This window comes from Salvia hispanica, chromosome 5 (genome assembly GCF_029641045.1).
Source record: "Salvia hispanica isolate PSC_SH4W2 chromosome 5, Shi_PSC_v1, whole genome shotgun sequence".
Lineage (NCBI taxonomy): Eukaryota > Viridiplantae > Streptophyta > Magnoliopsida > Lamiales > Lamiaceae > Salvia > Salvia hispanica.
This window is the reverse complement of record NC_142696.1, coordinates 14,249,044-14,273,104: the sequence shown is the minus strand read 5'-3', so window position 1 is coordinate 14,273,104 and position 24,061 is coordinate 14,249,044. Positions and strand designations below refer to the sequence as shown.

General features: G+C 33.1%; 1 protein-coding gene and 1 long non-coding RNA gene across 2 annotated transcripts; one reads left to right on the top strand and one right to left on the bottom strand.

The window, feature by feature from the left end:
- Positions 1-6,784: 6,784 nt before the first annotated feature.
- LOC125189787 (protein FAR1-RELATED SEQUENCE 1-like) lies at positions 6,785-12,426 on the top strand. The gene is made up of 3 exons (XM_089059086.1): positions 6,785-7,346; positions 7,452-7,718; positions 12,269-12,426. Exons 1-3 carry the CDS (start codon positions 6,785-6,787, stop codon positions 12,424-12,426), a joined length of 987 nt encoding a protein of 328 aa, XP_088915212.1.
- A 7,474-nt stretch (positions 12,427-19,900) lies between these two features.
- Positions 19,901-20,845, bottom strand: LOC125192289 (uncharacterized). Its single transcript, XR_007171352.2, has 2 exons — positions 20,450-20,845; positions 19,901-20,111 (listed from the first exon to the last, which is right to left on the bottom strand). It is a non-coding gene; the product is annotated as an uncharacterized LOC125192289 (long non-coding RNA).
- Positions 20,846-24,061: the final 3,216 nt, after the last annotated feature.

The following is a 24,061-nucleotide window of genomic DNA, read 5'->3' as shown; positions in this document are numbered from 1 at the left end:
AGCTCTCTACTAATAATGTAACGCGCTTCAGTCTAATAATGTAGATTGTGTAGTCTAATAATGTAGCTCAGCTAATAATGTAACGATTATACTATAATAATGCAACAACTTTATTCAATCAATACTATTTGATATGAATTGTACATGTAGTTGACATTATATTGTATAGTTAACATGAATTGTATATGTAGTTGACATGGATTGCACACATAGTTGACATTATATGTGTGTAGTTGACATGAATTGTATATGTAGTTGAAAAATAAAAAAAATATTAAAAAAAATAAACAAAAAAATGAAAAAAAAATGAAAAAATAAATAAAAATAAATTAAAAATAAATAAAAAAATTTTAAAAAATTTTAAAAAATTAATAAAAAATTAAAATTAAAAATTTTAAAAAGAATTATTGAATAAAATGTACCATGATATTACCATTCTGCCCTTTCATAATTAATTAATCTAAAGATATTTTCCATGTGGAAAAATCTGGACAACTCATTTAATAAAAATGAGTGGCTGATATTGCATCTCATTTCTCAATTAGCATAAAAAATCTCAATTGATCACAATCATATATATATATATATATATATAGAGAGAGAGAGAGAGAGAGAGAGAGTCCTATTAATCACAAATCCACTCTTAAAGACCGAACTAGAGACCAATTTTGGGCCACTCATTTTTCTTAATCTTATGGTTATGATTAATTTACAATTAATTTAATATTTTATTAAATAAAAACGTTCTTTTTTATTTTTCAGATTTTTAAATTTTTTTTAAATTTTTATAATTTTTTTATAATTTTTTATAATATTTTATTCGATAAAAACTTGCTGGAGTAAATAATGAACTATATTCACTACATAATGAACTAAATGAATGTATGTTATGAACTTATTACTTCATTCAGTCGTGCTATTACTTCATTCCGTTAGTTTATTACTTCATTTATTCATGCTATTACTTCATTCTATTAGTTTATTACTTCATTCATTCATGCTATTACTTCATTCCATTAGTTTATTACTTCATAATGTGTTATGACATAATTATCTTTAAGTTGGGTTTAAGGTTATTACTTGATTTCGTTAGTTTATTACTTCATTCAGTCATGTTATTACTTCATTCCGTTAGTTTATTACTTCATTCAGTCATGTTATTGTTATGAGCTTATTACTTCATTCAGTCGTGCTATTACTTCATTCCGTTAGTTTATTACTTCATTTATTCATGCTATTACTTCATTCTGTTAGTTTATTACTTCATTCTGTTAGTTTATTACTTCATTTATTCATGCTATTACTTCATTCTGTTAGTTTATAACTTCATTCCGTTAGTTTATTACTTCATTCCATTAGTTTATTACTTCATAATGTGTTATGACATAATTATCTTTCAGTTGGGTTTCGGGTTATTACTTCATTCTGTTAGTTTATCACTTCATTCAATCATGTTATTACTTCATTGTATTAGTTTAGTACTTCATTCCATTAGTTTATTACTTCATTCAGTCATGCTATTACTTCATTCCGTTAGTTTATTATTTCATTCGGTTATGTTAGTACTTCATTTCATTAGTTTACTACTTCATTTCATTAGTTTATTACTTCATTTTATTATTTTATTACTTCATAATGTGTTATGACATAATTATCTTTCAGTTGAAGTAAATTCAGGATATAATGAAGGCAAAAAATTACTTCATAACACACAAGTTTTTTTTGATTTTTTTTTTTTAAAAAAAGATTAAAAAATATTTTTTTTAAAAAATTTAAAAAAAAAATTACATTTTTTTAATAAAAATAAAAAATTTAATAAAATATTAATTTAATTCTAAATTAATCATAATCATGAGATAAAGAAAAATGAGTGACCCAAATTTGGTCTCTATATATATATATATATGGGTGCACTATGGTGCCACCATAGATAGGATAACACCATACCACCAATATAGTCCGTTAGATCTCATTTATGGACGCCTAGGATTAAGTTTCGTGAAAAAACACGGGTTTGCAGTCTACTGTATTAGATATTGCAGTCTACTGTATTAGATATGCAGTCGTGGTAAACTGCAATATTGTTGTGGTAAGACTGCAATATTCAATGAACAACATTGCAATCTGGTAACGTAAAATTAGAAATTTCCTATTTTACCCCTCCGTGTTTTTACACTTGGCAGCATGACAAACACACGATTTTCAGATCCAATGGCCTAAAATGGTGGTATGGTGTTACAATAAAGAGGGTTGTCATCTTAATACATCCCTATATATTATATATATATATAGGGTCCTATTCTAATGCTTATAGCATCATAATCCAAAATCAAGACTAAATCTCCACCCTTGGATTTAAAAATGAGTGGATGAGATTAAAGCTCACAAATCTCAATAAATAGTAGACAAAATATCAACAAAAGGGTAATATCGTCATTATGTTATCATATGATAATTTTCGTGAGTGTTTTTTTATATCAACATTGTGTATTACAAATATCAACAATATGACATTAGAATATCAACATAGGACAAGAAAATATCAACACATTTTTATTGAGATTGGACATGCATAATATTGAGATTTTGCCTACAATATATTGAGATTTTTTGTTGCATTTGTTGATAAAAGCTGCTTATCAACATGTACGAAAATTGAAATATAATTTATCAAATTTCATCACCCGAACATCGTCGGAACATATGCAATTGAGATCTCGTTTGAATCCATATTAAATTATCTTTAATTTGATATATTTTTTGCGAAAAAATAATTTAAATTGAGAGAGTTACGTAAATTTAAAGATTTGAGATGATTTTGAGGAGATAGAAAGTAGTTAGTTATAATTACTACATATAGGATTTGACATTAATACCCTTTTAATTTAATTAATAATTATTTAAATTTAAAATATATTACACTTGGCATTATATCAACCACAAGATCTTCTAATCTAATGGTTAAAAATTGGCCTCAATTTTGGATTGATAATTAGTTAGCAATTGATCACATCCCTATATATATATATATATATATATATATATATATATATAGGATCATGATCAATTGAGATTATTTAGGCTAATTGAGAAATGAGATGCAATATCAGCCACTCATTTATATTAAATGAGTGGTCCAGATTTTGCCACACAATAAATATTATTAGATTAATTTAATATGAAAGGGTAAAACTGTCTTTTCGCGTTAGAATTTAGGGTTCTTCTTCATCTTTCATCTTTGATCGGCGATTCTGCTGAGATTTCAACGATTGAATCATATCTCTCATTGAATCTATTTTAACGATTTATGATTCAATTGATTTGCAAAATTAGACTCAGACGGTTTCAACGATTTCAACGATACCTGATTTCCGATTCAATTTTAGAAAAACAGACGACCAGTTCGACGGATTTCTTTGTTGATTTTGACGTTTTTTGGTCGATTTTACCAAATTTGATTCTGTTCTTATCCTTTATTTGTTGATGCCCAGTCAAATTTGTTCCTAATTAGTTTTTTTTTTCTTCTCATCTTTAGGTTCGATTTCAGTTCGTAATCAACAGCTAAGTGTTATTTGATGGATTCTTCATCTTATTCCGAGTCTACGTCGACGAATGGTGGAGGTAGTTTGGTTTGATTTTCATTAACATGATTTTTTTGTGTTATGTTGGTGATTTATTCTCTGTTGACATGACTTATGTTGCTTGATAAATATTCTGTGTTGTTGCTATGCTCTTTGATGATTTTCTGTTTCATTAACATTATTTTGTTGTGTTATGTTGTTGATTTATGCTCTGTTGACATGATTTATGTTAAATATTCATTGTTTGTTTGAACTGGTGTATTCTGATTAAACTGGACATTTTGATCATGGTAATTTGAAGCATCATCTGATATTTTGGCTTACATAACTTATAACAATTGTCTAAGAATTTTACAAGAGTGCAGCCATCTCTTTAGAGATAACTATAGGGGTAATTTTCTGCTTTAATTGAAGCTACTTGAGAAATCAGCTCATTAATTCTTGACCGAGGAAATAAACGTTAGTCTAAGTGGATCAATCTTTGGTTGGATTTTCTTGAATGTAAAAGTCCATATGATATAACCATGATGAGAGTCCTTAACTTGACATAAAAAAAAATTGGTTAGTTATTGGCTAAGCAAAAGACCATAACGCCTGAGAAGGTTGAGAAACATGGTTGAGTTTGGAATGTATGGATATTTTAGGTGCACACTATTAAACCCTTTTTCTTAATCAGTTATGAGCATTCAAGGGAGATGTATGGGTTATGAGCTCTTTGTTGACATTTTGTTTCATTAACTTTATTTTGTTGTGTTATGTTGTTGATTTATGCTCTGTTGACATGACTTGAAAATCTGTTGACATGATTTATGTTACTTGGTAAATATTATGTGTTGTTGTTATGCTCTTTGTGGACATTTTGTTTCATTAACATTATTTTGTTTTGTTATGTTTGTGATTTATGCTCTGTTGACATGATTTGAAAATCTGTTGACATGATTTATGTTACATGGTAAATATTCTGTGTTGTTGTTATGCTCTTTGTGAACATTCTGTTTCATTAATATTATTTTGTTGTGTTATGTTTGTGATTTATGCTCTGTTGACATGATTTATGTGTACTTGTTAATTATTCTGTTGACATCGTCTGTTTAAATTGGTGTATTCTAATTAAACTGGACATTTTGATCTTGGTAATTTGAAGCATGTTCTGATATATTGGCTTACATAACTTATAACAATTGTCTAAGGATTTTACAAGAGTGCAGCCACCTATTTAGAGATAACTATAGGGGTAATTTACGTAAGTCTCTTGATTTGCGTTGACGTGACTTGAAAATCTGATGACATGATTTACGAATGGTGGAGGTAGTTTGGTTTGATTTTCATTAACATGATTTTTTTGTGTTATGTTGGTGATTTATGCTCTGTTGACATGACTTGAAAATCTGTTGACATGATTTATGTTACTTGGTAAATATTCTGTGTTGTTGTTATGCTCTTTGTGGACATTCTGTTTCATTAACATTATTTTGTTGTGTTATGTTGGTGATTTATGCTCTGTTGACATGATTTATGTTACTTGTTAAATATTCTGTTGACATCGTGTGTTTGAATTGGTGTATTCTAATTAAACTGGACATTTTGATCCTAGTAATTTGAAGCATGTTCTGATATTTTGGCTTACATAACTTATAACAATTGTCTAAGAATTTTACAAGAGTTCAGCCACTTCTTTAGAGATAACTAAAGGTGTTATGTTGTTGATTTATGCTCTGTTGACATGACTTGAAAATCTGTTGACATGATTTATGTTCCTTGGTAAATATTCTATGTTGTAGGGTCTGTTATTCCAATTTGCAAGCCTGAGTTGAGGCCTTATGAAGGTCAAAAATTTTCTTCCCTTGAGGAAGTAATTTCCTTTTATGAAAAGTATGCTCTGGAGTGTTATTTTGATTGTCGAAGATTTGGAAATAGGTCTAGTGGTGGTGTTATTATTTTTCAGTATGTTGTTTGCAATAGACAAGGATTTCATACGGTAGATTCGTTGGATGTTGATGTTAGTGTATCTGAGGATGGTAATGTGTCTGATGATGATGAAGTATCTTCAAAGAAGAGACGTAGACGTGGCACCAAAAGGTGTGGATGTGGAGCGAGAATTAGTTTTAAGTTTTTTTCTGATTTTGGTGATAAGTATTACCTTGTGCAGCAGTTTGTTGAGGAACACAATCATGCTATGGTTGACAAAGATCATAAGAGATTTATGTAATGTAATCGCAGTTTGAATGATGTTCATCACAAGTTTGTTGAAGATTGCACCAAAGCTAACATCGGTCCTACCTCTACTTTTAACTTATTAAAGGAGTTTTTTGGTGGTTATGATGTTGTTGGGTGTACGTTGACTGATGTTAGGAATTGTTCACGTGATATTAAAGAGAAATTAAAAGAAGTGGATGTGCAAATGATCCTAAATTAGATGCAAGAGAAGAAGAGAATTTGTGAAGGGTTTATTGACAAATATCAATTATCACCTGAAGATAATAAGTTAGTGAGCTTATTATGGTCTGATGCTGAGTCTCGGAAGCATTACCACATGTTTGGAGATGTTGTATCATTTGATACAACATATTCAACAACCAGGTAGTTTGTTTATTATACTTAGTAATTGACATAGATAGTAGTTGATATGGTAGTTGACATAGGATACATTTGTACTTTGCATCATTTCTGATTTAATAGTTGACATAGCATATACCTATAATTGACATTATCGATGTTTTGTGTTGATGTATTTGTTCAATAGGTATCGTATGGTGTTTGGTCCATTTACCGGGAAAGACAATCATGGGTGTCCTATTGCGTTTGGAGCTGGTTTCGTATCCGGTGAGAATTGTGATGCATTTTCATGGCTTTTCACTGTATTTGTTGAATGCATGGGTGTTGCTCCAAGAATCATAATCACTGACCAAGATTGGGGAATGAAGCTTGCCATTGAGAAAGTATTACCTGGTATAAGGCATCGTTTGTGCATGTGGCATATTATGAGCAAGTTGTTTGAGAAGATACCTAAATCTATTTCTGACAGAGAAAAGTTTAGTAAGGAGTTTAAGTCTTGTGTTTGGTCAGAGTTGTTAGATCCGGATGAGTTTGATATATTATGGACTAGTATTGTTGAAAAATATGGTGTAGAAGATCATAAATGGTTTAAGGATATGTTTGCTATTAAACATATGTGGATCCCAGCCTTCTTTAGAGATGTTCCTATGGGTTCTTTAATGAGAACAACATCTTTTTCAGAATCTGAAAACAGTTTTTTTAAGAGGTACTCGAAACCGTTGTTTAATTTTGCTGACTTCACTATTCAGTATAATAATGCCATTGATGCTCAAAGGAATCAAACTGAAAGGCTTGACTATTATGATTCTGTAATCACTCCAAAATATGTCACTGATTTAGCATTTGAGATGCAATTGGCATCTGTATACACAGATAGGATGTTTAGAGTGATACAAGAATTTATTGCTGAGGCTGATAAGAGTTGTCGGATGATTAGCATGTCCACATTGGAGAATATCGAGGTCTTCAAAGTTTCTGATGCTAGAAAGAAGACCTTTACAGTTACACATGAGATAGAGACTGAGTCATATGAATGTGAGTGTAAACTATTTTTAAGGTGTGGTTATCTATGCAGCCACCTTTTCTTCATCCTCAGAAACAAAGATGTCAACAATATTCCAAAGAAATATGTTGGTAACCGTTGGCTTAAAAGTGAATTACTAAAGGCAGTTCATGGTCTCACGAGTGATGATAGTGCGTCTGACAGAGGTATTCAAACTATTTTCTATAGATATTTCAGTTTAAGTTTTAGCATGTGTTATTTAAGCTGTTGACATATCTTATATAGGCTGTCGACATTTTATATGTGTGCAGGTTCTAACAAAGATGACAAACTACAGATTGCTAACAGGTGTCATGGTCGTTACTTTGGTCTATATCAGCGTGCTTTTAGGAATAAAGATCATTTGATTGCTTTGGATAATTTGCTTGCGGGTATTGGTCCTCAAATCTTTAAAGATGACTGTGCTGGATCGTCGTCTATTGATAAAAATGATTCAATCATGAACATATATGGTATTGCTGTACCTGAAGAAATAACTGCACATGCTCCAGATGTGGTTAGTACAAAAGGAGGTGCAAGTGACAAGAAAAGCAGGATTAAGTCAAGCATAGAGAAAGCAATTGAAAAAGCAAATAAACCTCATAGGCGTTGTGGAAAGTTTCATAAAATTACTGATCATAATGCTAGAAGTTGTGGCAGAAAGGAGACATGATTGTTTTTTAGTTGTTGACACAGACTACAAATTATTGACATTTTCTTGTTAGTTGTTGATATCTGATTTTACTCTCTGTTGACATCTATTTTATGATTGACATCTATTTTATGATTCTGTTTTTTTAATATTAAGTTTTATTTTCTGAGTTGTACACCTTTATACAAGGTGTTGACATTTGGTTATAAGTAGTTGACTTTTTATTACAACTTGGACTCTGCCTTGCTTTCGTGCTCCATCATGTTTTTAAGGTGCACATGTCAACAATTAAAAATCATGTCAACTATATATACTGGCCATGTCAACAACTAATATAATTATGTCAACTATGGTGCACATCGTGTCAACCGCACATACCGGTCATGTCAACTACGGTACATATCGTGTCAACTATATATACTGGTCATCTCAACAACTAATATAATTATGTCAACTATGGTGCACATCGTGTCAACCGCACATACCAGTCATGCCAACTATGTTTCAAGCCATGTCAACTACACGTACAAGCCATGTGAACAATACATAGAAAACATGTTGACAACAATTGTAAGTCATGTCAACTACATGTACTAGCCATGTCAACAACTAATATAATTATGTCAATTTTAAGTTGTTGACACTTTATACAAGCTGTTGACATTTTGTTATAGGTTGCTGATATTTCAATCAAGTTGTTTACATTTCAATACAATTTGTTGAACTTATTAACATTTGTTATAACTGCTAATTTCAAAAGTCAGAATGCATAATAATCATTTTAAAACCAATACAAAAGATAAGTTAACATCAAACATTAAAATCTGTTTTTGTTCACTTCCTCTTTCTACAACTAAACAACTTCTTGTATTTGTTGTTTAGCTTATAAAATTTGTCCATGTTTGCTTCCATCCAATCATGAGCTAGTTGTAACATTGGCGATCTCTGGTTATTGTAAATTGAGGCAATCATCGTGCAGCAATATCTTCCCCTGAGTATTTGGATAATCTTCAGACTACGCGCAGAGAAGCCGATATCCCATCACTGCCCTTTTCCCAACATAGGTCTCCATGTGCCTCATCAAATAGACACCGCAGTCCTTTATGTTTGTGGTTGTTGCCCATTCTAAATTCAGAAAGTTGAATGAAGACTTGTTTATATTTTCTGAAAGATCTAGCAATTTCTTCTCTATGAAGTATGCTTCGAACATATCTTTCTGCAAAATATATAAATAACTAAATTAAACTACACGTACAAAGCATTTCAACACAATGTAGAGAATATGTCTATAACATAGATAAAAGCATACCAGTAAGCCAATATCAATGTCATAATTCTTCAACGGATCTGTATCTTTAAGTGGCTTTATATTATCTATGATGTCAATGATGTTTTTCTTCATCCAATATACTATAAGGTAGTAATGGTTATCTGCACAAACTGGGAAGAAGACCTGTATGACATTAAATATACAATTATATCCATAGAATACTTGTTCATATTCTAACATAAATATCATTTTTAGATCTTATTACCAAATTAATTTTTCTCCAGTTGAAATCTGGTCTTCTTTCAACCTCATTATCTATCTGAGAAATAAAATTTCTCTTTGCTGTCGAAGCATCCCAATTTTCCTGCCGATTTGTTACATTGAAGTTCTGCATTTAAAATTTTTGGTTAGGGAGACATCTGACTCAAACAGTTTACATATAATTTAAGATTACTTACACATGGAGATGTACTCATGAAAAAGCGTGAAAGTGATGTTGTTGGCCTTTCATTTTCTCTGTTGTTCAGGTGTGAAGCCCACGCGTTAATTACACCCACATTAATTTCAACATGGGGCTTCAGTGATAAAAACAATTCCTTGGTCGCCCAAGTAAAATCATCTTCATAAACGCATGCATTTCTGAAATGAAGTTATACAAATGAAATAATTAAATAATACATACTCATCTGTTCCTTTTGTTTCTAGTATGGAGTAGTAGATAGTTCTTTCATAAGATTCCAGGTATGTTTTTGTATCTATAGCTCTTATGTCAACTGGAGAGCCTAGGAATGGGTCGGAATGCGTTTTATCATCAGACCTTTTCACACTAGCTTCTGTCAGTGGAATCTCAGAGAATGGAACAACAGTCTTCTGTCAGTGCAAATAAAATTCATGTCAGTTTCAATTAAAAATCATGTCAACTATATATACTAGCCATGTCAACAACTAGTATAATTATGTCAAGTATGGTGCATATTGTGTCAACCGCACATACGAGTTATGTAAATTACTGTACGTACTATGTCTGCTATACACAGAACCATGTTAACAGTAAATAAAATTAATGCCAACAACAATTATAAGACATGTTAACTACACATACAAATCATGTCAACAACGATTATAAGACATGTCAACTACATGTACAAATCATGTCAATAACAATTATAACAAAATGTCAACAACAATTCAGTCATTTTATAAAAACAATATACTATTTAATCTTAGTTTCAGTTACTTTACTTTAACAATATTCTCTTCTTTCTCTTTTCCTTTCTCCTATTGCTTTGCTTTGTTCATTTCAACATGTGCGTCATCCATTGGACCTGCAGCTGGTGGTGAGATAGGAGAGGCTGATTCACTATTGTCATCACCCACTGTGTCTTCTTTCGTTCCTTCTTCTTCTTTTTCTTCAACAGCCTATTAAATTAGTAATTTATAATTAATATCAAATTAATTTGAATTAATTCTAAATAACAAAAGACGAGATTTGACTCACCCCTTTAGGATCAGAAACTGGCGATGTAGGTATATGTATTCTGTTTCTTTCTCCTGTCAACTATGGTACATAATATGTTAACTACTCATAGAGACTATGTCAACAACACTTATAAGTTATGTCAACTACACGTAGAAGCCATGTCAACTTATATCAACTACACTATAAAGTCATGTCAACAACACTTCACTCATTTGATAAAAAATAATATACTGTTTAATCTTAGTTTTAGTTACCTCAACAATATTATCTTCTTTATCCAGTGGATTTTGTCTGTCCGTTTCAACATGTGTGTCATCTTGGTTCTCCTTATCTTCCAGTTGTTTCAATCCTAAAATATGCAGTATATCTTTATAGTTTAAGATAGTTATTGTAAATTCTACCTGTTCAAGATCTTTCTGATTTTCTTTCTCAATTCACTTGTTATCAGATTCTAGAACAGTTGGTGATATAGGAAACGTTGATTCATTATTGACACCACATGATGTGTCCTCTTTTGATCCTTGTCCTTGTTCTTGTTCCTTTTCTTGTTCTTCATGTATTTCTTCTTCAGCAGTCTATTGAAATAGTAATTTATAATTAATATTAAATTAATTTCAACTTAGACAAACTTATGTAAACAAAATGATGTACTTACTTTGTTATAGCAATCTCTCCATTTGAAAGTTGGAAATTCAGTCAAATCTTCAAGTGCTTCCTTTTTCTTTTCGACAGTAACTATTGATTCACAGATTCTTTTACAGTTGTCAAATGCCTCATCTTTGTCTTGAAGAAATGACTCTGCCAATTTTACACACTTGTCTTCCACAGATTGAACAGAAGTTGTTGGGCTTCCAATTGCAGATCTAGCAATATCACACACTAATCCAAATAGATGATTAGTTTTGACATGTCTTCTTCAAGGGTTTTTACTAGATTGTTCTTCCCATAATTTATGAGTAGAATGTATTTCACTACATTCTGCATGATATCTTTTGGGACAATACTTTGGGAAGACCCAACCCCACTGTCAACTACGTGTGGAATTTGTTGTTGAGGCTCCTGCTCCTGCTCCAGATTACGGACATATCTTTTGAAGATAAGTCCATTACCAAATATTCCTACATCTATCTCTCGATTTTCCCTATCTTGCAGATGAGTGCTTGTCCAGCCTTTCATTATTGGGAATGTACGAGAAACTGAACATTTGGCTTGTAAAACTCTATCTATGTAGCACAGCTGCATATAAAATCCATATCAATAACAGTTACTAGCTATATCAACTACTCATACAACCTAATATAATTATGTTCAGTGTTAATAATCTGTAATGTGAAATGTAAAACATACCATGTGCAAAGGAAGTGGTCCTGCAAAAGCATTCTTCTTTTTCTTTGACCAATTTTCCTTTGCAAACTTCAGAACAGACAATGTGTACGAACACCAGTTGACATTTCTAATATTTTCCAGATCATCAACTATTTCCCCAATCTTAGACTTGATTGTTCCACATGTTGATGGCTCAATCAATGTTGCTTCTAATAGTACCAAGAACATTCTCTTGAACATTGGCCCTCCTTGACAATCTGCTAACATAAGTTCTTCAACAGCTTTATGGCTAACATTTCCTCCTTTTTTTATTTCACAATCTTTGCCTAACTCTCTCATGAAATCTGCATTACTTTTACAGTCATATTTGGAATAACTAATCCTACCTCTCGGAAATCCGTATACCAGCTCCACATCGTCTTCTGTGATATTAACACTCCTACCATTATTAAGCTTTATCTTGCACTGTTTTCATCAAAACTCTTCACCAATTCGAATGCCAAAAAGCTAGGAATGTAGTCGATGTTGAAATGCAAAACATTCCCAAAACCCAACTCCTTCACAGCATTAACCTGTGCCTCATTCATTTGTCTCATGGTTTGAATAAAAAACATCGTCTTCCTTTTGATTAGAAGCCGTTTAGAAAAGTAATTACTTTTCTTATTCTGTTCCTTAACCTCTGTGTGCTTGTCATTCCGTTTTTTGCTTCTAATCTCAAAAGCAATTAACTGTTTCCGGTCATTTTTTCTTTTGCTTCTAATCTCAGATATAGTTAACTCGTCCTCGTCAATTGTTGTGCTTCTTTTACGCTTTGATGTGTTCTTTTTTTCTGGATTAAAATCAAGTACAATAAAATGTCAACAATACAGTAATATCATGTCAAAATTCATAGCAACTACAACCCTACATATGGCAAGTGCAGTCATACGCTTTTTAATATAAATAATCCCGTGTCAAAAGAACATATACAGTTTATAGCAACCATATGACTATGTTGACAGCCATTCAAACAAGCATACATTATGTCAATAATTATTGTATAAAACGTCAAAAACCCCATGTCAACAAAATGTCAACAATACAGTAATATCATGCCAAAATTTATAGCATCTACAAGCATACATATGACAAGTGCAGTCATACCCTGTTGGTATATATATAATATAATACTATGTAATCCTCTCACACTTCACATATGAATTCATCTTTATGTATACATAACATATCTATTTTATAGCAACCATATGACTATGTCAACAACAATTCAAATAAGCATACATTATGTTAATAATTATTGTATAAAATGTCAATACCAATATGTCAACAGACATCTTCTAATGTCAATAATCATAAAAATTTAAATATAACTGCAAGAATATTTTTCTGCTGTTTAAAAAAAGCATAAATCGAACTCATTAGAAAATTAAATAATGAAACCTAAAAATTAAATCTTTTGAATAATCAAACTGTGTTTTCAAAACCTAAAATTGAAGTCATACAAATAAAAAACGAATGAAATCTTTAACCTGAACCAGTCGTTTCAGTGCTTTTTGTTGATTTGGTGTTGACCTCCATTTCTGATGTCGTTTTTCCAGGAATGGTCGACGATCCAACTAAATCACTTGCGTTTTTGTTTCCGGTTGACATTCCTAATACTCTTAATCGATTTAGAAATCTAGAAAAGAGTATATTTAGGGTTTGTATATGAGAGAGTAGTCGAAATTTTTTGAGCGGTAATCTATTTGTGAGAGAGTAGATGGAAGAGAAATATTTATTGCTACGCTTTTTTGTGAGTTAGCGAAATAGTTTTTAGAGTAGAGGGTTTGGAATTAAATTATTTTTCCTCCATTTTATTAGAAAAAAAGGCAGTTGACATGACAATTATTTAGTTATTTACATTACGCACAGTTTATTTATATTTTCTTTTTTGTTTTTGACATTTAATTTGCTTTATATTAATATGTATTGTATGACCATAATTCATGAATATGTTCCAAATATTGAGTTGTCTGAAATTTTATATGAAGCCTATTGACAAGTTGTTGACATTTTTGCTATAAGTTATTGACATTTGATAATTAAGGTATGGACAAAATGTTGAGTTTTTATATGGAAACTATTAACTGTTGACATTCAATTCAAGTTGTTGACATTTCTATTTAAGTTGTTGTACTGATTTGATAGTTGATATATTATTACAGACTGCATAGTTTAAAAACCACATTTGAAAATTGTTTTACACATCCATCTAAAAAACATGATAACATCAAATATTCAAATCAAGACAGCAGGAATTATTGGTTCTATGGCTAAGCATCAAATCAAAACATGATAATCTTTGTCCAAATATTCAAAACATGATAAGCATCAAACCACTCTTTGTTCAAATCAGAATAAAACAGTTTTTTACTTATTGCTTCTACGGCTAAACCATTCCTTGTATTTGTTTTGTAACGCAGACAATCTTTGCTTGTTTGCATTCATCCAGATGTTAGCATCGCGTATCATATCCATACACTTCTTGTTGCTCTCTAATGTAAGCATGGCTTCGCAATATCTTCCTCTGAGTACCTGTAGAATCTTCATGCCTCGTGGAGTAAAGCCAATATCCCAATCCCTTCCCTTACTGCCAAAGTATGTCTCCATATGTCTCATCGTATAAACACCGTTGTCTTTTTTATTGGTGCTTGTGGCCCAATCTAAAGGAATAACTTTGTAAGGAGACTTCTTTATATTTTGTGATAGATCTCTCATGTTATTCTCTATAAAGTATGCCTCAAACATATATTTCTGCAAATATATAAACATCTAAATTAAAATTAGCATACAAAGCATTTTAGCAAGATTCATAAATTATGTCAACAAAAATCTAAACATAATGTTAACTGTATTTAAAAAAGCATACCAGTATTGCAACATCAAAGCTATACTTTTCCAAGGGATTCTTGTCTCTAGTTGGTTTGGCACTATCAATTATCTCAATTTTGTTCATCCTCATCCAGAATACCACAAGATAGTAATAGCCACTTTTAAAAACATGGAAGAATACATGTATTGTATGTTAGATAAAATTAGAGAAAAGAATTTGACAACTCCTGTCCAAAACTATGTAGGTGAAACTGTGAGATCTTTGCACAAAAATAAATTTGTTACCAAATCAATCTTTCTCCAATCGAAATCTTCTATTGTTCTAATCTCCTGTTGAATTCGCGACACAAAGTTATTCTGGGATTGTAATGGATCCCAATGAGGCTACCGATTTGTTATATTCAAATACTGCATTTAACATTTTTTGTTAGTAAAATTTGTCATCCAAATAGTTGACACAGAAATTTAGATTACTCACGCATGGGGATGTTGTCAGAAACAGGCGCGGAGGTGACGATTCTGCCCTTTCTCTTTGCTTGTAGTTCAGGTGCGCTGCCCATACATCAATTACACCTATATTGATTTCTGAATGGGGTTTCAGAGATGAAAACACTCCTTTGCTTGCCCAAACAAAGCCATTAGTGTAGACACATGAATCACTGAAATGAAAGTGTGCAGACAACATTTATATAACATTCATAAATTATGTCAACTGCATGGAAATATAAAAGGATTGTATAGATTATTCAAAGAATTAAATTATGCATACTCATTTGTTCCTTCAGTTTCTACTATGTAGTAGTACATATCTCTTTCATCTGGGTTCAGGGTTGTTTTCATATGCACGGCTCGTATTTCAAATGGTGAGCGTAGCACTGGGCTAGGATGCATTTCAGCACGAGTCCGTCTCTCTCTAGCTTCACCCAGTGGAATCTCAGAGATCGGAACAGGGTCCAGGTACTGTTGTCAGTGAATTTACTGTTACTTGCAATTACAAATCATGTCAACTATATTACACTAATCATGTCAATAACTAATATGATTATGTCAACTACGATACATATCATGTCAACTGCACAGACAAGTTATGTAAACTAATCTACATGCTTTGACAACTACACATACAGGCCATTTTAACAACTATTACAAGCAATGTTAACAATAATTCATTCATTTTTTAAGAGTAATAAGGTTAATTTTAATTTTTTTACCTGGTAAACAGTCATTCTTCTGTCTGTGTTTTCAGGAGTTTTTTCTTTTTCCTCATTCATCTTCTCTTTCCCTTTATGTTCTTGTTTTTGTATGTTCGATTCAGGAGGGGTGTCATCTAGTGTTTCAATACCCTCTCTCATCATATACTCAACAATTGAGCATGCAGCTGCATCCTCCCTGTCTTCCTGAAATTCCATTCTATACCATGTCAATTATATTTTTATCTATGTCAACTACGATATGCACAATGTCAATAACTAATATAAAATTATATACAAAGCTTTAAGATTTTAATATAACCATTATAAACTGTACCTGTTCATTTATGATATCAACAATAGCATTTGTTGCCTTGATTGCTTCTTCATTGTTGCTGATTTCAAAGTCAGTACATACTTTTGATAATAGATGCAAGGCATTTTGTGTTCTTAAGTCTATATCGGCTTCATCTTCTACTTGAATTTCAAACTCACTTTTACTGTTCTCAAATCCTATAATTGATGCTTCAATATTGACATGTGCAGGAGATTCATTTGTTGGTGATGTCCTATCAGCTTCATCTTCTTCTTTAAATTCCAACTCACTACTCCTGTTTTCAAATTCTATAAGTGATGATTGGTTATTGACTTGTCCAGGAGATTCAGTTGTTGGTGATGCTCTATCAGCTTCAACTTCTTCTTGCATTTCCAACTCAGTTCCACTGTTCTCAGATTCTATAATTGATGCTCGAGTATTGACATGTCCAGGATATTCAGTAGTTGGTGATGCCCTATCAGCTTGAACTTCTACTTGAATTTCCAACTCACTTCCTCTGTTCTCAGATTCTAAAACTAATGCTTGATTGATGACATGCTCTGAAGCATTGGCTTCTTGTTGTTGGAGAGATGGGGATGTTGTGTGTGGAGATCCTAGTACGGCTGTCAAGATAGGAGAGTTTGATTCATTATCACCATCACACATCATGTTCTCCTTGCTTTGTTCATCTTCTTCAATAGTTTGTCTGACCTCTTCAGGATTATCAACTGGTGATGTAGGTAAATTTTCTCTATTTCTTTCTTCTACAGCCTGTTCAAAAATTAGTTCAACAATGTTACTTTCTAAACTGTAGGAGTAATCCAGTGTCAACTAAGAGAAACATATATCAACAAAATGATGTATTAATCTGAATATAGGTTGATTATGTGCTTACTTTATCGAAGAAATCTCCCAATCTGAAAGTTGGAAATTCATTCAAATCTTCAAGTGTTTCGTTTTTTCTTTTTCAGCATTCCGTATTGAGTCAAACACCGCTTTCCAGTTGTCAACACCAACATTGTTGTCTATATGAAATGACTGGGACAAATGCATGAAAGTGTCACTCACAGATACAACCGGAGATTTTTGGCTTCCAATTGCGCTTCTAGCAATATCACAAACAAATCCGAATAAATCATTATTCTTGATCTGTGAAGAAGCTTCTTTGAGGACTCTAACAAGATTGGTCCTGCCATCATTTATCTGATTGATGTATTTTACTACATTGTTCACCATATCTGATGGGAGTAGGTTCTGAGAAGAAGACCCAACTCCACTGTCATCTACATCAATACTTTGTTCTCCATTCCCTTCCTGCTGCTCCTCATTACGAACGTATCTCTTCTTTATATGTCCTAAACCAAAAATTCCTGCACTAATCTCTCTATCTTCTCTAGCCTGAAGGTGCTCACTATTCCATCCTTTCATTAATGGAAATGTCCGAGGAACAGGACGTTTGTCTTGTGTAACTCTGTCTAAGTAGCAAAGCTGCATAAGTTAAAAAATGCATATAAATTACTAGTTTGTAGTGTCAACTCTATACACAAGCCACTTAAATAACTAATACAACTTATGATAACTATAGTACAATCTATATCAACTACACATACAACCTAATGTAGTCATGTTAATAATCTGTAATGCAAAATGTAAAACATACCATAAGGAAGGGAAGTGGTCCAGCAAAGGCATTCTTCTCTGTGATCAACCAATTTGAGCACTGATATTATATATGAACACCAATTGACATTCCTCACGTTATCCAGATCATCAATTATCTCCCCAATCTTAGATTTTATCATTCCACATGTTGATTGCTCAATCAATGTTGATTCTAGTAAGACCAAGAACATCCTCTTGAACTGTCTTCCTCCTTAAAGATCTTCTAACATAACATCTTCAACATCCTTATGATTCACGCTTGCTGGTTTCGTACCACATTTCTCTGCTATCTTCCTCATGAAAGCTGCATTACTTTTACACTTATCTCTGGAGTAATTAATGTCACCTCTTGGAAATCCATATACAAGCTCCACATCCTCTTCAGTGATATGAATTTTTTTCCCATTATTAAGCTTTATCTTGCACTTATTTTCATCAAAATTTTTTAATAATGCTAATGCTAATCTTCTGGGAATGTAATCGATTTTGAAATGTAGGACACTCTCGAAACCCAACTCCTTCACAGAATTAATCTGTTCCTCATTCAATCTGCTTATTGCATTAACAAAATACATCGGCTTCCATTTCACTAGAAGCCTTTGAGATAGATTCTCGGCAATAACAATCTGTTTTCCATCCTTTACACTTTTCTTTTGATTTTTCTTAATAGTAATTAACTCTTCCTGAGATACCGAGGTACTCCTTTTTCGCTTGTATGTTTTTCTGGTTTCTGGTTTAAAATCAAACATAATAAATCTATATCAATTATACAAAGTATCATGACAATAACAAGTGTACTCTGTTGACATCAAGTGCATGTATATTACTAAAATTATTTCAGTAGATATACCAAGCACAATTAACAGAATTTCAGGCATTAAGTATGCTCTGTCATTAACTGGTATTTCCCATATATAGTAAGAACAATTATCTTATTACTATTATGTCAATAGTTAAAGTTTATAATGTTGACATAACCTCTCGATTATCTTATAAAGTTTATGGCAAGCATACTCTGTTTACAAAAATAAGACTATGTCAACAGTATATTATTATAGCTATGTCAATAGATATAGCAAGCACAACTAACAGAAGTTCATTTATGAATTATACTCTGTCAATTAACACATATATCCTATATATAGCAACCACAATTATCTTATTATCATTATTATTATGTCAATAGTTAAAGTTTATAATGTTGACATACCCTGTCGATTATCTTATAAAGTTTATGGCAAGCATACTCTGATTACATAAGTATGACTATGTCAACAACTATTTAAACAATCTTACAATATGTCAATAGCTATTGACATACTACTACAACTATACATATGTTTTCTACAGCCATCCTAACAGCCATTCAAACAAGCATACACTATGTCAATAGTTGTTGACATACTACTACAGCCATAAATTGTATGTTCCTAACAGTCATTCAAACAAGCATACATTATGTTAATATAATTATGTCAACGCCTATTCAAACAAGCATACACTACTGTTAACAGTATAATATTATAGCTATGTCATTAGCTAGTATATAAAATGTCAATAATCTTCAAAATTTAAACAAATCCTTAACTGGAAGGTAATGCTTGATCTCTTCCGTTTTTTCCAGCAGCATTGTTCATTTCCATCTCTTCCGATTCTACCATCGCTAATCAACAAAAAAATTCAGCAGGAATTGAATTCATAAAAAACGAAATCCAGATATGTTTTAATTGTGACGCCTCGAATTTTCGTGCCCTTCTTTTGGAAAGGGAATTTAAATTTAAGTGCTAATGATATACAAGTGAAACAATATATAGAATTTATGTACACATAAATGTGTATTTGGGAGTACACGCCTATGTGGTACATATCAAGACTTTTTACATCACATTGCATAAAGAAAATGCTACAGTTAATACTCTTTAAGGAGCTCAAGAATCAAGGATTTACTAGCAACAAATAAATGGAAATGAGGATTTAATGGAAATAAGTACAACTTCTTTACAAAGGTCACTCTACATCATCAAACCAAAATTAGCAAAGAGATAGCTACAAATCTTTGAGGATCTTCTCCGGCTCGATTCTTGGTCCCCACTCCACAAAACACCAAGGTGTAGCCTAGCAATAATAGCTCTCTCTCATACCAAGGATCCTCCCTAGTTGTCCTTCACCTGCAATTGGATTTACAAAGATAAAGTGAGAAATACAATTTCTAAGGCAAATGGATAAGAGTGATTAAGCTTCCAGCTCATGCTTCCCAAAGTGGATGTGATGACAATTGGATAAAGAATGGTGAGTCATTTCCTTAACCGAAAGAGTGAAAAATCCTTTTCTACCACATGGTCAATTAAGGAACTTGATCACCAAGCATAACACCTTCCAAGACTTTCACCAAGAAGGCAAGGAAGCCTTTTTCAAGATTCAAAAACAGAGATGAACAATTAGCTGAAAAGGGAATTTAGTATCTTCCCCAACAAGCCAAGAGAATCGGCTATATAAACAGCCATACCACACTCTACCCCTTCCTTCCTCCACACCCATCATACTTAGAAAATCACAAATTTTGGAAGCACAACAAGGGTGGAAGGGAGAGCAAGGAGTGGTGGGAAGAGAGCAGCCCAAGGATTCACCCAAGCTAGGTAATGTCCACAACACCGCCTGTGCATCATTTAGAACAAGCCAATAGATAGCATGAGAACTTAGAACTTCAATAGGATTCTCACATCAATACCAAGAACAGTAGCAAACTCATCAAAATCTTTCCATAGTAAACATGTTATAAGAGTGAGGAATCTTTCCAGTAGGCATAATTATCACAAGATTAAAGCTTGATCCCAACAATAGTCAATGCCTTTAAATCACCTAGTTACTGCCGGAAACTCAATCGTAGTAAGAGTGGAAAGAGATAAACTTAGCTTGAGGGGAAGGAGCGCCGACGTGACGGAGGCGGCACCGGCAGCGGCTCTGCCCGCCGAAGCTGGCGGCGTGGGTGCGATGGCGGACCTCGAAGCTCCCACGCGCGAGGAAGAGAGCCGGAGAGAGTACGCAGCGCTAGAAGCTCCCCGACACTTGTTCGGCGGCGGCGCTGCGGTCTCCGGAGGAAGAGTCCCGGCGGAGAAAAGAAAACAGAGAGGGAGACGGAGAGTGAAAGGCGACACCTTCTCTGTCGGCGACTTCGTTGGGAGAGAGAACTCGACGGAGAGAGAGGCGGAGGTAGGCGCTGCATCTCCCAAATTAAGGGTTCTGATTGGGAAATTAATGGTGTGAATCGAGTTGAGAAAGGATTAGAGGAAAGAGAGCCGAGAGACGGCTGGCGCTGGTGAAGCTCCGGCGATCTGGTCGGATTCGCCGGAGAGGGGAGCGATGGCGGCGTGAATTCGTCGAAGGAAGAAGAGGGGTTTGGCGGAGGAGAAATTGCGGCTGCTTCTATCAGTTTGGGAATTTCTAATTGGATATTTAGGAAAGAATTTAAAATAAGGAATTTGGTGTTGAGAGGGAGTATAGCCGATGGAGGAAGGAGTATATTTGGACTTTTATTGATTGGGCCACTCTAGTTTCTTTAATTGGGCCAAGTGAAATTATTTTCCTTACATGGACTAACTAATTAATTGGCAGAGGGCCATTTAATTTGTTGAGAAGTTGGACTGCGAATTTTAAACGTTATTTGGGTTAGTAAGTAGAAGCTCCAATTAAGTAACAAAAGTGAGAAGTTAGGCTGCCCAATTTAAATAATTGGGCCGAGAATCAATTTAGTTTGGATGGGAATAATTAGTATGATGGATGGACTTGTTTAATTGTGGAAATGGACTCAAGGGAATTTAAGTAATAGTGGGCCAAGAGTTTTGCTTGTTTGACTGTTGCAACTAATTGGAAGTGGGCCGAGATGTTTTAAAGGAGAATGGAGCATGAACCAAGATTAAATAATTGAGCCAAGAATCACTTGGGATGGATTGGAATTAATTTAAGGACTGAGTTGGAGCTCAAATGATTAATTCCCGAATAATTTACTAAGTTTCCGAAGATGGAAAATATTGAAGTTGGAGAAGCCAATGGGTGGCCTTAAGAAAATTCAAAGAAAGAATTTTAATAAGGGATTTTTCCATGAATCCATACTTTATTAAATAAATACCTAAGTGATTATCTTCGAGAAAATAGAGATTTCCTCGAAATTAGTGAAGTGAATAATCAAACCTTATGAAGTAGTGAAGCCCGAGGTAGGATTAGAAATCCTATAAGCCGAGACTAAGATATAGGTGCTATCCATTAGGATACATGCATTGTTTCTCATGAGAAATATTTCAAGTACTAATTAGCGTGCTACGCTATGTATTTTCAAAGGATATTTCGCTCGAGAGCAAAGTGAGGCCAACACGAGAGTTGTTATTTGGAGATAAGCGTATCAGGTGGGCTTTCTTTTAATATCCAGCACTATAGTGTGGATATAAAGCAAATACTTTTGAAGTTATGAAAAATCATTTTCTCAAAATAAAGCAGTGATTATTTTAAAGTTGTTGTCATGCCATAAAATGTTTGTTTTGAGGCCTATCTGTTGGGGTTGTAGCCCGCGGGTTTTGGCGATGCTAGCCCGAGTTTAACGAATTCGGTTCCCAATAGGACCGCAAATCCTGTTCGGAATAACGTGCACGCGAGCCGTGAGCCATCAGCGGTTGGCCGCCGATGTGTCTGCTGAAGGTGGCCACCTTCACGGTACACGATTATCAGATAAGGCGAGTGATTTGGAGAACTTAGATTGATCAATCGAACTTTTAGCTCACAAAAGAATTTAGTATGCTCGGGCCTTTTAAGAAAAACCCCCGTGTGATACTGTGGATGGATGACAACTATATATTGTATGTTTTGTTTTTGGCATGTGTCCACTGAGTACTCCTGTACTCAGCCCTGCATGTATTTATAAACGTGCAGATTTAAGCAAAGGGGCGGAGGCGTGCTGATCAGAGTCGATGCTACTTAAGAAAATAAGTGTGGATCTCTCGACGCTTCGTGTCTTCATACGCGAAGTTGTTCTCTGGACTTTTTTTCTGCTGCAGTTTGTTAAGAGAGAATAGTAAACTCTCAACATCGTAACTCTGATTCATTTTGATGAAATGCTATTATCATTTAAATCCTTGTATTTGAATACTTGGACCCTATCTTATGATATTGTTTGACTTTTCAATGTGCAAGTTCCATTTCCATTTCTTCCTAATTCCTTTAAATCCTTCTATTAGTCGCGATTTACCCGCTTTCGCTATCCTTAGCAAAATGCGGTCGTGACATTAATACACCAAAATCGAAGTAATATACTTAAAATTTGAATCAATTTCTTAACCTGAAGAAGTCGCTTCAACCGTCGCCGATTTCGAATGCCGATTCTCTTCGACCGCTGTTTCAGCCAATTCAATTCAATCGATGTTTCAACCGATTTTTTTCGATTTTGCTCTAATATCTTCATTCTAGAAAACTCTGTATGAATGTTTACGGTTTGAATTGTGAAGATTACCGAGTTTTTGCAGATTTTGAAGGGGTTCAAATTGCATGAAGGTTTGAAGATTTCAGCAGAGTTTTAGAGAGCTTTTTGAAATTGGATTGAAACACGTTTTTATGTTTTCAGCTTTTTTATTAATAAAATTACAATTATACCCCCTTGTTGACATAATTTGGTATTTGTTGACATTTTGTTAATCTTGTGGATTAGTGGCCCATATTGAATCTCATTTCTCAATTTATATATATATATATATATATATAGGGGTAAGTTAGGCTCCTTTGCACCCTAAGTGTCCTATTTCCTTCTTAATCTCAGCCCTTGTATCCATGAATTGGATGGTTGTGATCAATGCATTATTAGTCTATAATGTTGCATTATTAGCCGTTGTTCATTATTAGAATGAAAATGTGCATTATTAGTCTATAATGTTGCATTATTAGCCGTTGTGCATTATTAGAATGAAAATGTGCATTATTAAATGACACGTGTCATTAATCTAACCGTTAGATGACAAAATCGTGGGGCTAGGATTAAGAAGGAAAAAGGACAAAAGATATGAAAAGGATTTGAATACATCCCTATATATATATATAAATATATATGAGTGTGATCAATTGAGATTATTTAGGCTAA

Bases quoted from the DNA above. Each gene is read 5' to 3' on its own strand.
- LOC125189787 (XM_089059086.1), top strand. From the start codon at position 6,785: ATGGGTTCTTTAATGAGAACAACATCTTTTTCAGAATCTGAAAACAGT. The intron at 7,347-7,451 runs GTATTCAAACTA...ATATGTGTGCAG, and splicing joins TGATAGTGCGTCTGACAGAG to GTTCTAACAAAGATGACAAA. The intron at 7,719-12,268 runs GTGACAAGAAAA...TTACTTTTACAG, and splicing joins TAGTACAAAAGGAGGTGCAA to TCATATTTGGAATAACTAAT.